The 12,706-nt window shown below is 38.0% G+C and overlaps 1 protein-coding gene across 1 annotated transcript in view; it reads right to left on the minus strand.

Moving 5' to 3' along the window:
• The window catches only part of CSMD3 (CUB and Sushi multiple domains 3), a 614,053-nt gene that overhangs the window by 461,160 nt on the left and 140,187 nt on the right, over window positions 1–12,706 (minus strand). Inside the window, exon 6 of the mRNA XM_075085810.1 lies at window positions 4,484–4,596. Within this exon, the coding sequence (XP_074941911.1) occupies window positions 4,484–4,596 (113 nt within the window). The remainder of the gene's footprint in view (window positions 1–4,483; window positions 4,597–12,706) is intronic.

The raw sequence follows: 12,706 nt of genomic DNA on the forward strand, positions 1-12,706 counted from the left end.
GTTACAAAGGAGGAAAGAGGGGGGGGAGAGAGAGAAAGGATGCTGGATCTCAAAATATAGCAAAGTCACAGATTCTTCAAGCAATGTTTAACAATCAGAAAACAAAGAATTCTCTTCCAAATGCCCTTTCAGAGTTCAGGTACGCTTGACATGAAGAATACTGGGCTTTGTGTACATCAGCCTGTAAGCCTGGAATCTGTGAAGCTAACTTAATACCTTCTGTCCACTTAGATGATAATGTGGGTTCATATGTAAGTGATGGAAGTTCCTGAAGCTTTGGTTCTACTTCATCCAACAGTTTCTAACTCAAAAGTTGTTTTAACAGACCAGTAAGGACAGAAACCATCAAGACAGAGAACCCCCAGTGAATAGAAAGAAGTGCTGAAAGAAGGGTGATCAGACAAGGAAGAATAAGCGTGTCTTGGTTATGACATCACAACCTGGGTAGGGAAGCATTTTGATTCTCTTCTAATTGACATACATCACTTTGATTATAATTTAAAAACGTATTTTAAATATTGTATAATTCAATATCTTTTGTGAATTAAATGCCTGTTAAAAGAAATTCATACACATAACCTGCATGACAATGTACTTATGTGAAGCTGAGTTTCCCAGAGTTTCATGTAGGTCAGTAAATTTCATTTACTTTGTATAAGCCAATTTAAACATTTTCACATGTGTTTGCAGGACTGAAACCTTAAACAGAAAACTAGGTAAAATATGATAATTAATTAAATTAAAAGGATGTTTATAAAAGATTATGTAATACCCTAGCTTTTCTGCTGGTTTTTTGGGGGTTTTGGTTTGGTTTTTTCTTCATATGCAGCTAGATTTTAAAAATTTGCAGTGCATCATTTTTAGTCTTCTTTCCAAATGTCTAGGTCATAGTACCTTTAGATATTAGAGTGAAGCTAGGATACGTGAGGCTGTCTTGTGATAAAGAATCTTAAAAAAGCAATTTTCATAAATTTAAGAGAACAGAAAGGAATAAAATTTATTTTTTTCATATCCTACCTAAAAATTGGTCATAAAACTTTTTATTTTCTTTGGTTTGAATAAAACAACCAATACTTCTTTTTTTCAAATTGTAATTGGTATAAATGTCAGGGTTTTTGTAGCGGGGGTGGGGGTGGGTCACACATGTGACTTCTGTAGTGAGAGGTCAGGACTGCCCCATGCTGGTCACAGCTGGTTCCATCTGGCTCCACAGAGGACCCACCACAGGACACAACTGAGCCCATCAGCAGAATTTGTATCATCTCTGTGAAAATGTATTTAAGAAAAGGCAGTAAACACTGAGAGAGACGAACAAAGCCAGGGCAGAAGTGCTCTCATTCTGGAGGTAGTAACATCCTCAAAGGGACTGGAACCCGTGGATAACCGACACTGGAGCAGGTTCTCCCCCTAAGAGTCTGTGGCCCATGGTCAACACACATCAGAGCAGAGGAAATGAGTAAGAAGTAAGGAACAGCAGAAGACAAGACTGAGAAACAAGGAGTAGCAGAAACAAACTTCTACACCTTGACCTGAACCTCCTGCACTGCCTGCCACATCACTGAAGAGACAAAGTATAATTTGTGGTGGTGTAGATAGAGGAAGGGGAAGGAGAGGTTGCTGGAATGAAGTTAAGCCTTCAAAAGGGGAGAAGAAAGGTGTCTTCTTTAATTGTTGAAATACTTGTCTTTGTTTCTCAAAACCCAAATCAGTAATTAAGTATTTTTAATTAAGACTATTTTGCCCAGGGCAGCAGTTGATGAATGATCTTCCCTGTCTTCATTTCAACCCACAAGTCTTCTCACTCTTGTTCTTATTTTCTGCCCTGTTCCACCATGGGGATGGAGTAAGCAAGTAGCTGTTGGAGTGCTTCATTGCTACTCAGGGTCAAACCACCACCCAAATACACTAGCACAAAATGTGTAATTTTGGAAACAAAACCAGCAAGCCAAAGGAGAGATTAGCTAAAAAAAGTACTGAAGTGCAAATCAGTGACAGAGTAATAATTACGCAGTGTTCTGAAGTTCCGAATTTGGAATCTGGCTCCTTCAAAAGACGGAATAGAATAAAGAAAGCTAAGGTCAATGAAGTAGTAAGAAATTACTAATTCTGGTTACAGTGGTACTACATAGGAAAGATTAAGTTTCAGGAAGTCAGAAAGAAGTTACAGTAATAGCTACATTAATTAAGTAGGGGAAGGAGCAGGTTTTTACAACAGTTATTACAGTGTAGTACAGTAATAATACAGGCTATTGAAAGGATTAACAGGTACCCTCTCAAAAGTGATGCAGAAATAAACTCCTGAAAAGAAAAACAGGCACGTGTATCTGTACTACATGACTCTTTGGAACACTTTTTTTTGATTTTTATCAGTTATCTGCTTTTGTGACAACTCATGTCAGCACACCAGTGAAATTATGGTTTGGAAATGGGCTTTACAAAAGGGCTTGAACTTGTCTCTAACTGAAAAGATAAAGGTTTCTGTTATTAACAAACTAAAATATTTTGTGGTATACATTTTATCTGTTTTCTAAACATTTGAAAGATTTTTAATATGTTTATTTAATGTCCTTACACTCTCTCCTTTAACCTGCCATCGACCCAGAAACCGCTCCTCCCTAGTACCTGACCATGCATTTTTCCATTTTCTACTATCAAGGTTAATGTTTAATGACCATATCTGCTTGAGTATGCACATTTAATGATTTTACATGCTGAAATTATTTTCTCTCTACAGATTCTGTGATTTATTTTCAAAGAGTTGTAAAGGGTATTTTCTTCATTTTAAGCATGGTGGACTACTGCAGCATTTCACAACTTAGTACAGAGTACGCTTTAACATACATTCAACAATATACCGTTAAAAATTAAATGAGCAAACCAAAATAATAGTAAAACCCCCATAACGTATCACTAAAACTAAGGTGGTAAAAAAGAATAGAAGATACACAGCATATTCAAATCTCCCACATCTGCCAACTCACACTTTTTGTACAACATGCAGAAAAAACATTTTGAAACCACAAAAAAGTCTATTCTCTTTGATCACCTATTACCTCACACTTTCAGCAGGAATTCGAGTATGTATGTCATCTGACACATAGTTTGTTTTCCTTTTCTCAGTAGTTCAAAAATTAACATCTCAACACCCCAAATTACTTCATAGAAACCATCAAAATAATGAACATATGGTTTCTCAATTGAAGGGTAGGATCAAATGGGGAAAGTTCCTACTTTGTATCTTTTAATAGTTCCATAAGCTAGTGATTTCTGAGTAAAGAGTGTGATATATCGTATTTGGTATGAAGAATACCATGCAAAAAATGAGTCACTGCCTTTTGTACACAGTTAGAGAAGCCCTGGAGCTATAGTGGGAAGGCTCCTTTTACCTATATTCACTTAGAATACACATTCTAGAACATCTATGAACTTAGGAAGTCTAATGTTTGCTGAAATAGTACTCAAATTTCCTCTATTCTTTTATAGAATACGTTATCTGAGGCAATCACACAGTGATCTATAAAGTTTTCTATTATAGAAGTTCAATTACATAAAAAATCAGTCCTAGTCTTTTGTTAGTTACAATTTTTACACTGGTTGATTAATTTTATCAGATTCTACAAACATTTATGCAGCTAATCTCTCCCTATGCTAAATTTCCTGTAGAGAACTATAAAAGAAATTTCTGAACTAAATCTCATTTTGAATGTTGTGGGTTTTTTTCAGCAGATAAATGGAAAAGTACAAAAGCACTAAAAGGGTTACTGTTCCTTGAAGATCCATTGATACACCGTAGATACTGAAAAATATTATTTACAGTAACGCTTGTGAAAAAGCAGACAGCATTAGTATACACTAATGAAGCTCAATTTTTATTAGCTCTTCATCATTATAATGACCATGTTCCAAATGGTGGTATTCCCAAGTTAACGCTTCAGACGCTTTCAATCTTAGTCAAAATAATGCTTGTTCATAAAAACAGTGGATAAGAATCTTACAGGTTAATTAAGCACTTAACAGCACAAGGCATTCAGAAATAGGTAGTAAGAGATAATAATGATTAAATGCTACATTAGCAAATAGAAACTTACTCACTGTTTTACAAACATGACTTCTACAACCATAGAGGTGAATACATATTTTAAGGATAAAAACATTACTTCTGTATCTGATACACATATCTTTCAGAATATTAGGACCATTTTAAAAGCTAAGTAGTTGCACAGGGTAAAGTGAAGTAGATATCTGCTGCAATTTTTTTTTTTATAACTGTGTTTAGATACACTAGATAATACACTACCCATACTCTAACGTACTGTAATTTGGTGTAACAGGTAGCACAGGTGAATTTATCATTCATGCAAATACAAACTACAACTTTATGAGGATTTTTTTTAAATGTCCCTTCCCATTTCCTGAACAACTTCAGGCATTTTTTTTTTTAACAAAAACAACCAGAACAAAAAATTTATTTCTTTAAATGTACCTTGGTAGTGAGCACTGAATCCACGGTATCTGTGATTGCTGTCTGTTACAAAATGTAGTCTGAGCCAGTTTTTGTTGCTGATAACTGGAGGAGGTATATTCATTCCAGAGAGCCTGAATTAAAATCAACAAATAAAAATTATTATTAAAAGATTTTAAAATTATCAGGGCTTTATGATTTTCATAAAGATATGATAAAGATCTTGTATGGAAAACAATTTTTTTTCAAACACACATTCATCGACATGTTCTCTGTGGGACTTTTTATTTCACAATGAATAGTATGCTATGACAAGCAAGAAGAGACAAGATTGTCCACTCTGCATGTCCAAGTGATGGGTCAGTGCTAATCCAGAAATGACACAGTCATATTATTCATCAGGCATAGCACTATCATGATGTAAGCACATGACACTCAGGCTAGAAAGAGTTTGTGTCTATCCATGTCAGATAACAGGTTAGGCAGAACAGTGGTCTGGGCACCAGGAAAAGGACTGTACCCTGTGACTTTGATGGTCAAGATATGGAACCAGACAGCTTATGTGGTGCAGGCCACCATGTAAAACCATAAAATAAAAACTTATTCTTCAAGACTAAGTATTTTCCTAAACTCAGGGTACAAAAAAACAAGAAATACTACATCATTTCAGTGATTCTGAAAATTATTTGTTAAAAGTACAAGAAAAGTAGGGAATTGTGGAGGATTGGCCCCAGCTATCAGCTCAGGACCACACAGCTGCTCACTCACTCCCCTCCCTGCCCCCAACAGCAGGACAGGGGAGAGATTAGGAAGACCAAAAGCAAGAAAACTCTTGGGTAAGAATAAAGATTCTGAGAGGTCAGATTAATGATTAAACAGGGGAGAAAAAGCACAGCAAACACAAGCGATACAAAGGCATTCATTCATCATGTTCCACAATTAGATCAATCAAGCCAGTCTCCAAGCAATGGCTAACTGCCCCCCAGCTCTATCCTCATATTTTTATTGCTGACCATGAAATTTTGCTGTATGGAATACCCTTTTGGTCAGCTTGGGTTAGCTGTTTAAGTTTTGTCCTTTCCCAGCATCTTGTCTATCCCTGGCCTGCTCCTTATGAGGACAGAGTGGGGGAGAAAAAGAAAGCCTTGGTGCTGTAATTACCTACTGCTCAGCAACAGCCGAAATATTGGTGTGTTATCAACTCTGGTTTAGTCACAAATCCAAACCACAGCACCTCATGGGCTTCTATGAATAAAATTAATTCCAAGGCACTAGACCCAGTGTGCAAAATTATCTGGATTTTTTGTTGGTTTTGTGCTTGTTTTTAAATGTCAGGACATTACTCCAGAATCACAGAACCACAGAATCACAGAATCACAGGTTGGAAGGGACCTCAGGGATCATCTATTCCAACCTTTCTAGGAAGAGCACAGTCTAAACAAGATGGCCCAGCACCCTGTCCAGACGACTATTAAAGGTATCCAATGTGGCCAAGTCAACCACTTCCCTGGGGAGATTATTCCAATGGTTGACTGTCCTCACTGTGAAAAATTTTCCTTTTGTGTCCAATCGGAATCTCCTCAAGAGAAACTTGTGTCCAATCCCCCGTGTCCTCTCCATGGGACTCTGTGTAAAAAGGGAGTCTCCATCTTCCTTGCAGCTACCCCTTAAGTACTGGCACATGGTGATGAGATCCTTGTGAGCCTCCTTTTCTCAAGGCTGAACAAACCCAGCTCTCCAGGTCTATCCTCGCATGGCAGGCTTCCCAGTCCTTTGATCATCTTGGTAGCCCTTCTCTGGACCCCTTCCAGCCTCTCCACATCCTTTTTGTATAGCGGGGACCAGGACTGTACACAGTACTCCAGGTGTGGCCTGACAAGCGCTGAGTAGAGTGGGATAATGACTTCTTTCTCTCTGCTGGTGATGCCCTTTTTGATGCAACCCAGCATCCTGTTGGCCTTCTTGGCCGCAGCAGCACACCGTTCGCTCGTGTTGAGCTTCCTGTCCACCAGGACCCCCAGGTCCCTTTCCACAGATCTGTTCTCCAGCCAGGTGGATCCCAGTCTGTGCTGCACCCCTGGATTATGTTTTCATGGGTGCATGATCTTACACTTCTCCTTGTTGAACTTCATAAGGTTCTCGCTGGCCCACTCTTCCAGCCTATCCAGATCTTCCTGCAAAGCAGCTCTCCCTTCTGGAGTGTCTACTTCCCCACTCAATTTCGTGTCATCGGCAAACTTCATCAGGCTACACTTGATCCCGTTATCCAGATCACTTATAAAGATACTGGATAACATTGGGCCCAATATCGATCCCTGGGGGACTCCACTAGTGACAGGTTGCCACTTGGAAAAGGAGCTATTTACCACCACCCTTTGGGTGTGGCCTGTCAGCCAATTCCCCACCTGCTGCACAGACCACTTGTCTAGGCTATAACGCATTAATTTCTCCAGGAGGAGGCTGTGGGGGACCATATCAAAAGCCTTGGAGAAGTCCAGGTAGAGAATTCCCACTGCCCGCCCCATGTCAACCAGGCAAGTCACGTGGTCATAGAAGGCCACCAGGTTTGTCAAGCACGATCTGCCTTTAGTGAAACCATGTTGGCTTTTCCCAATCACGTGCTTCATTTGACTTGTGATGGCCCCCAGGAGGATTCATTCCATAACTTTCCCAGGTATTGAAGTAAGGCTGATGGGCCTAGAGTTACCGGGATCCTCCCTCGAATCCTTCTTGTAGATAGGGGTAACATTTGCCTTCCTCCAGTCCTCTGGGACATCCCCCGTTCTCCATGACTTCTCAAAGATTATGGAGAGTGGCCTTGCAATGATGTCAGCCAGCTCTCTCAACACCCTCGGGTGGATGGTGTCAGGGCGCATTGATCTGTAGGGGTCAAGCTCCTGTAGTATTTCATGTACTAACTCTTTGCTGATGGTGGGTTGGTGTTTGGTTCAGCTGGCAATTTCATTTCCAAAGCCTGGGACCCACCGGTGTTGGTAAAGACAGAGGTGAAGAAGGTGTTGAGGACCTCTGCCTTTTCAGCATCCTTGGTGAGTGACTCTCCTATTCTGTTTGACAGTGGGCCTATGTTTTCCTTGTGTTTCTGCTTGTGGTTGACATACCTGAAGAAACCTTTCTTGTTATTTTTGAAATCTACGGCCAGTTTCAATTCAAGCCAGGCTTTTGCTTTTCTAACTGCATCTCTGCATGCTCTGGCAATGACCTTGTAGCTCTCAACTGATAATCTTCCACTTGTCTATCTCTGGTATGCTTCTCTTTTGGATTTGAGTAGACCCAGGAGGTCATGGGTGAGCCAAGGGGGCCTCTTGCTCCACTTACTTCCCTTTCCTTTATAGGGCATAAACTGGTTTTGTGCTTCCAATAGAGAGTTCTTGAAGAACTCCCAGCTCTCACTAGCTCCTTTGTCTTCCATGGAAGCCTCCCACGGGATCACTCTCAACTGAGTTCTGAGCAAGCTGAAGTTTACTCTTCTAAAATCCAGAATCCTTGGCTTACAGCTGACCTTCAGCACACTCAGCAGGATCCTGAAGTCCACAATATTATCATCACTGCAGCCAAGGATATCACTAACCGAGATATTACAATGCAGGTTTTCTCGGTTTGCAAACAGGAAGTCCATCAGTGCCTCATTCCTGGCTGACACATCTGACATTTGTATCAGGAAACAGTCCTCTATACATTCCAGGAACTTGGTGGATGACATGCAAGCTGCTGTATTGTCCTTCCAGCAGATGTCTGGGTAGTTGAAGTCACCCATAAGTACCAGGATGAATAACATGTATTCAGTGTAAGAAGCAGAAGCCTACACCATTTGATTAGAAAACATGAAATCTTTCTGCATTGTCACTGTGAATTTCAGCATGAAACACACTTTCTAGTAGCCATAAAGTGACTTAAGTTGTTACAAATATCTTGTTACATATGTAAGAAGTATACTTTAGTTTGATACTTGGTTTTTAGATGGTAGAGGTTTCATTAGCTGTGCTTTTTGGTGCAGCTATTTGTATAATACTATTACAAAGAGACAAAATATCACTTTTATTTAACTTCTCAACCTGTAACTAATTCTTAAGCAATATAGAGGCAGCAATGTTCTGCTGCTTACATATTTGAGAATAAACCTATTACTGAAAGAGTTCTTACTGAACAATTGAAAAAAAAAAAGCCTGTAAAACACATTTCCTAACACCTATTTTGACTACAATATTTTCTATAATGATGTTTCTCTTTAATAATCACAAAAACATGTGAAAAATAAACTACTAGTTTATTGTCCAAGGCATGAGAAAAGTTCTCCTTACCCACTTAAATATTCTAATGGTAAAATACTAGTTTTATTTTTTAAATAGCTAATGTCGAGTTAAGTTTACCTTAAGACGATTTTAACTAAGCACATGCTGATATCAGCTGAGTTCTAACTAAATCCACAGTTCCTAATATCCTATCTTTATAGTTCATCATTTCTATGGAATTGTTCCCAGAAAGTAGATTTGCAAGGTGACAGAATTTATACTGGCAACTGGCAAAAAATAATTGCTTATTCTGCTCATATAACTGCCCTTTTTCTCACACCACTTTATCTTTTCAGCAAATTATAAAACTGTTCACCATTACTATAATACATTGGCAGTCCAACCGACTTCTGTGCCAGCTACTAGTCCAAGAATAGCTACACTGATCATGTACAATATTTGCCTAAAATTCAAAGAAAAACACCATATCTACTACTAAGTAAATGGTAAGGGAAATGGTCTCATCTTCTTTGTAGTTCAAAAGACATAGCTCCCCCCAAACTGCACAGAATCCTGCATAGCAAATTTAAGTCAACAGACAGTAAGCTTCCCTTCTGCAGTTGTCATTCATAAACAATTAGAAATCTTCAAATGACCGGTTGTGAACCAGAGACTTAAGGTATCTCACCACTATATGTAGTCAACATTTACATTAGATAGGTTGTTATCTAATGTAAAACATATGGGGGGGGGAGGAAGTGCTTACTGAAATAATACACCTTTGCTGTTAGTCAAAGGATTAGTAAAAGTGTAAAACTATGCATGTAGATGTGTCAGTGAAGTTCCCATCTTCGCATCTTACCTGGTTTGAGACTGTGGGTAAAGCACAGTTTACAGAAGAAATAAGAGACTAAAGCTTTTAAGAATCAAAATTTTATTCCTCTTGCATTTCATTACAACATCATGCCTCCATCTTCTTCTTTTCTGCATTATTTAGGAGGTAATTTTCAAAATTAACTCTGATCCAGTGAAGTCAATTGGTATTTTGTTCTCCCTCAAAAATCTAGCATGTAATTCCCACCTTATTTTGCAAAGTGGAATTCAGGGTTGGTTTGTTTGGGTTTTTAAAAGCATAGTGCACATCTTCCATTTCCTCCAGAGACATACTAACATATCACAAAATACTATATACTTACTTTAACATTTGAAATGCATGCTGCCAACTAGCTATAATTGACAAATAGTTTAAAAATCCCTGTCTTGTTTATGTACCAAACTTGCTTTAATTACTGAAAATCTTCTAAAACTACAGTTCTTAAAAACAGAAATTAAAACACTGAACTTTTTCTTTAAAGCCAGATGACAAATAAATGAGGGTTAGTAGAAGACAGAAATGCTTTATTTTGTACAAATTTCACAGATACGGTATTCCTCGTTCTTACAAAAATGATGGTCAAACTATTTAACATCTACTTTCATTCATACTGTTGTTTTCTTTTTCATACATTACTTATCTGCAATGGTTGTCTTTGTCATCTTGTTAAGAAGTGTCTCAGAAGATTAATCTGGATTAGTCAGATAAAATACAGTGTATAATATACAAACATAAGAAGTAATTTAGACATGATATGGGTATGAAGAGAGACAAAAAGTGCTCAGATTGAAAAGGTCCATTCAAAGCTCAAAATGAGATCAGTGAACAAATGTGTAAAAACTTCAATGAAAGATACAGACACTACAAAATACACATACAAGAAGGAGCGGCTCGTTCAGCCTGGAGAAGGGGAGGCTGAGGGCAGCCCTCATCATGGTCTGCACCTTCCTCATAAGTGGAGGAGGAGGGGCAGGCGCTGACCTCTTCTCTCTGGTGACCGATGACAGGACCAGAGGCAATGGCAGGAAGATGTGCCAGGGGAGAGTTAGGCTGGATATTAGGAAAAGGTTCTTCACTCAGAGGGTGATGGGGCGCTGGAACAGCCTCCCCAAGGGAGGCAGTCATGGCACCAAGCCTGATGATATTCAGGAAGCACTTGGACAACACCCTCAGAGACATGGTTTGAATCTGGGGTTGTCCTGTGCAGGGACAGGAGTTGGCCTTGATGATTCTTGTGGGTCCCTTCCAACTCAAGACATTCTATGATTCTATGATTCTATGATTCTATGATAAGGGGTAGCAGATTAAAAAAATACTCAAATAGACAGTCCTCACTCTATTTCACTGCCAGTTCTGTTCTATTCTGTTTGAATATGAATGGAATGGTTGCAGATTTTAAGCTCTGTGTGTTACTTATTTGTTTGGAGCAGAAATCAGTGACACCAAATCAGATATTCTTTTAGTGAAATTGATTTATCTGCAAACCGTGCATATTAATTTTGAAGAAAGATTATTATAATGTAACAAGCATGCAAGCCCTGATAATAAAACCCTTAGTTTAGGCATTAAACATGTCCAAAAATATTCAAAATAGAAAAAGTATTTTTGTCAGGAAAGTATACAGTGGAGTTTTTCACACAGAACTTTTTCATGAAGCATATAGTTCTTACACTTTCTTGCAAGCCATGAGATTCACAGAAATTAAATTGATCAAAAATGAAATTTGGGGTTGATACCCCATCTATTAGCACTGCTGAAACCCATTCTAATACTACCAAAGCCTTAGGCTAACACAGATTTACATTGTATGTATGACTTGGTACATATCTTATCACTCATACATATGCACTACAAAACCTTACATGTTTGTTTTAGTGCTAATTGCAGCTGTGTGGCATCTTTCTCATTGGCATTATTTACTTATTATTTATTTGTTTAAATAAAACTGCTATATATAAAGCTTTGATTAAAAAAAGGACAAAGTATTACATATTTTGATAAGACCTAGTGTGCATTATCCATGTACGTACTAGTGGGGCTTAATACTTACATAGCATAATAGGAACACTACAAAAGGTGGTAGCCTCCTGCCCCCTTGAAAGGAGAGGAAAGACCTACCCAACAGAGCAGCACCTGAACAGTTACTTGTCCAGTTTGGTTAAATTTTGATTAAATTAGAGAGCAAGTGTATTAAATGTGAAATGTCAACAACTGACAGCTTATTGTGTTTACTGTACTTGTATACAACATATACTCACTAGCAAAGATTTCTAGCATCCCCTTTGTTCTCCATGATTGCCTTGATCCCATAAAACAACAACTCTTGTAACAAGCTTCATAATGAACGTATTTTATAAAAAGATCCTCCCCACAATGTAGATGCAAGGACACTCATTTGTGGATACAGGACTAAAACTCAGGTCTCTGATTTAATAAATCTAGGTCTGTTTAGAAAGAACCAGATTCTCACTAAAGAAGCAAAGCTGAAACTAACTGAATATTTAACACATTGCTTGATTTGAAAGGTCCTGAAGGATTTAATGATTAAGTTATCGTATCCCTCTAGTTCCATCAACCCAGTTAGTAAGATGTTTACATTGGGGTTCAGACACTAACCTAACAGGTAAGTTTGTGTATGACCAGGCTTATTAATACCCTTTATGTTTCCAATTCTGGTGATGAGATTAATGGGTCTTAATGGCAGTCATTATAAATGTGAATGTCTATTGCATGACAGCTTTGGGTCGCGGCCTTTTTTTCCCTCACTATTTTTTTTCCTGGAAATGTTCTATCCAAATTATATTAAATCATTTCAGAGCAAGGACACTGTGACATATATTGTCAAACAGAAAAAAAGACCCTCTTCTATCTCTTACAAAATCTATTGCTGTCTAAACTGAGAACTAAAGATTTAAATTTTGTTGAAGATAGCAAATAAATGCTATAGGCTAATAGATATTTTCCATTATTTTTGGATAACAAGATAGGTCATCAAGATGGATAATTGTCTGTAAATTGTTCTTTTGTGAATGTACTTCCAATATAAATATTAAAGTAACATGAAAGTATTTTCAGAGCTGTGGATTTCCTAAAACTTTAATTTCAGCTTATATTTATGCA

This window comes from Phalacrocorax aristotelis, chromosome 2, assembly GCF_949628215.1.
Source record: "Phalacrocorax aristotelis chromosome 2, bGulAri2.1, whole genome shotgun sequence".
NCBI lineage: Eukaryota > Metazoa > Chordata > Aves > Suliformes > Phalacrocoracidae > Phalacrocorax > Phalacrocorax aristotelis.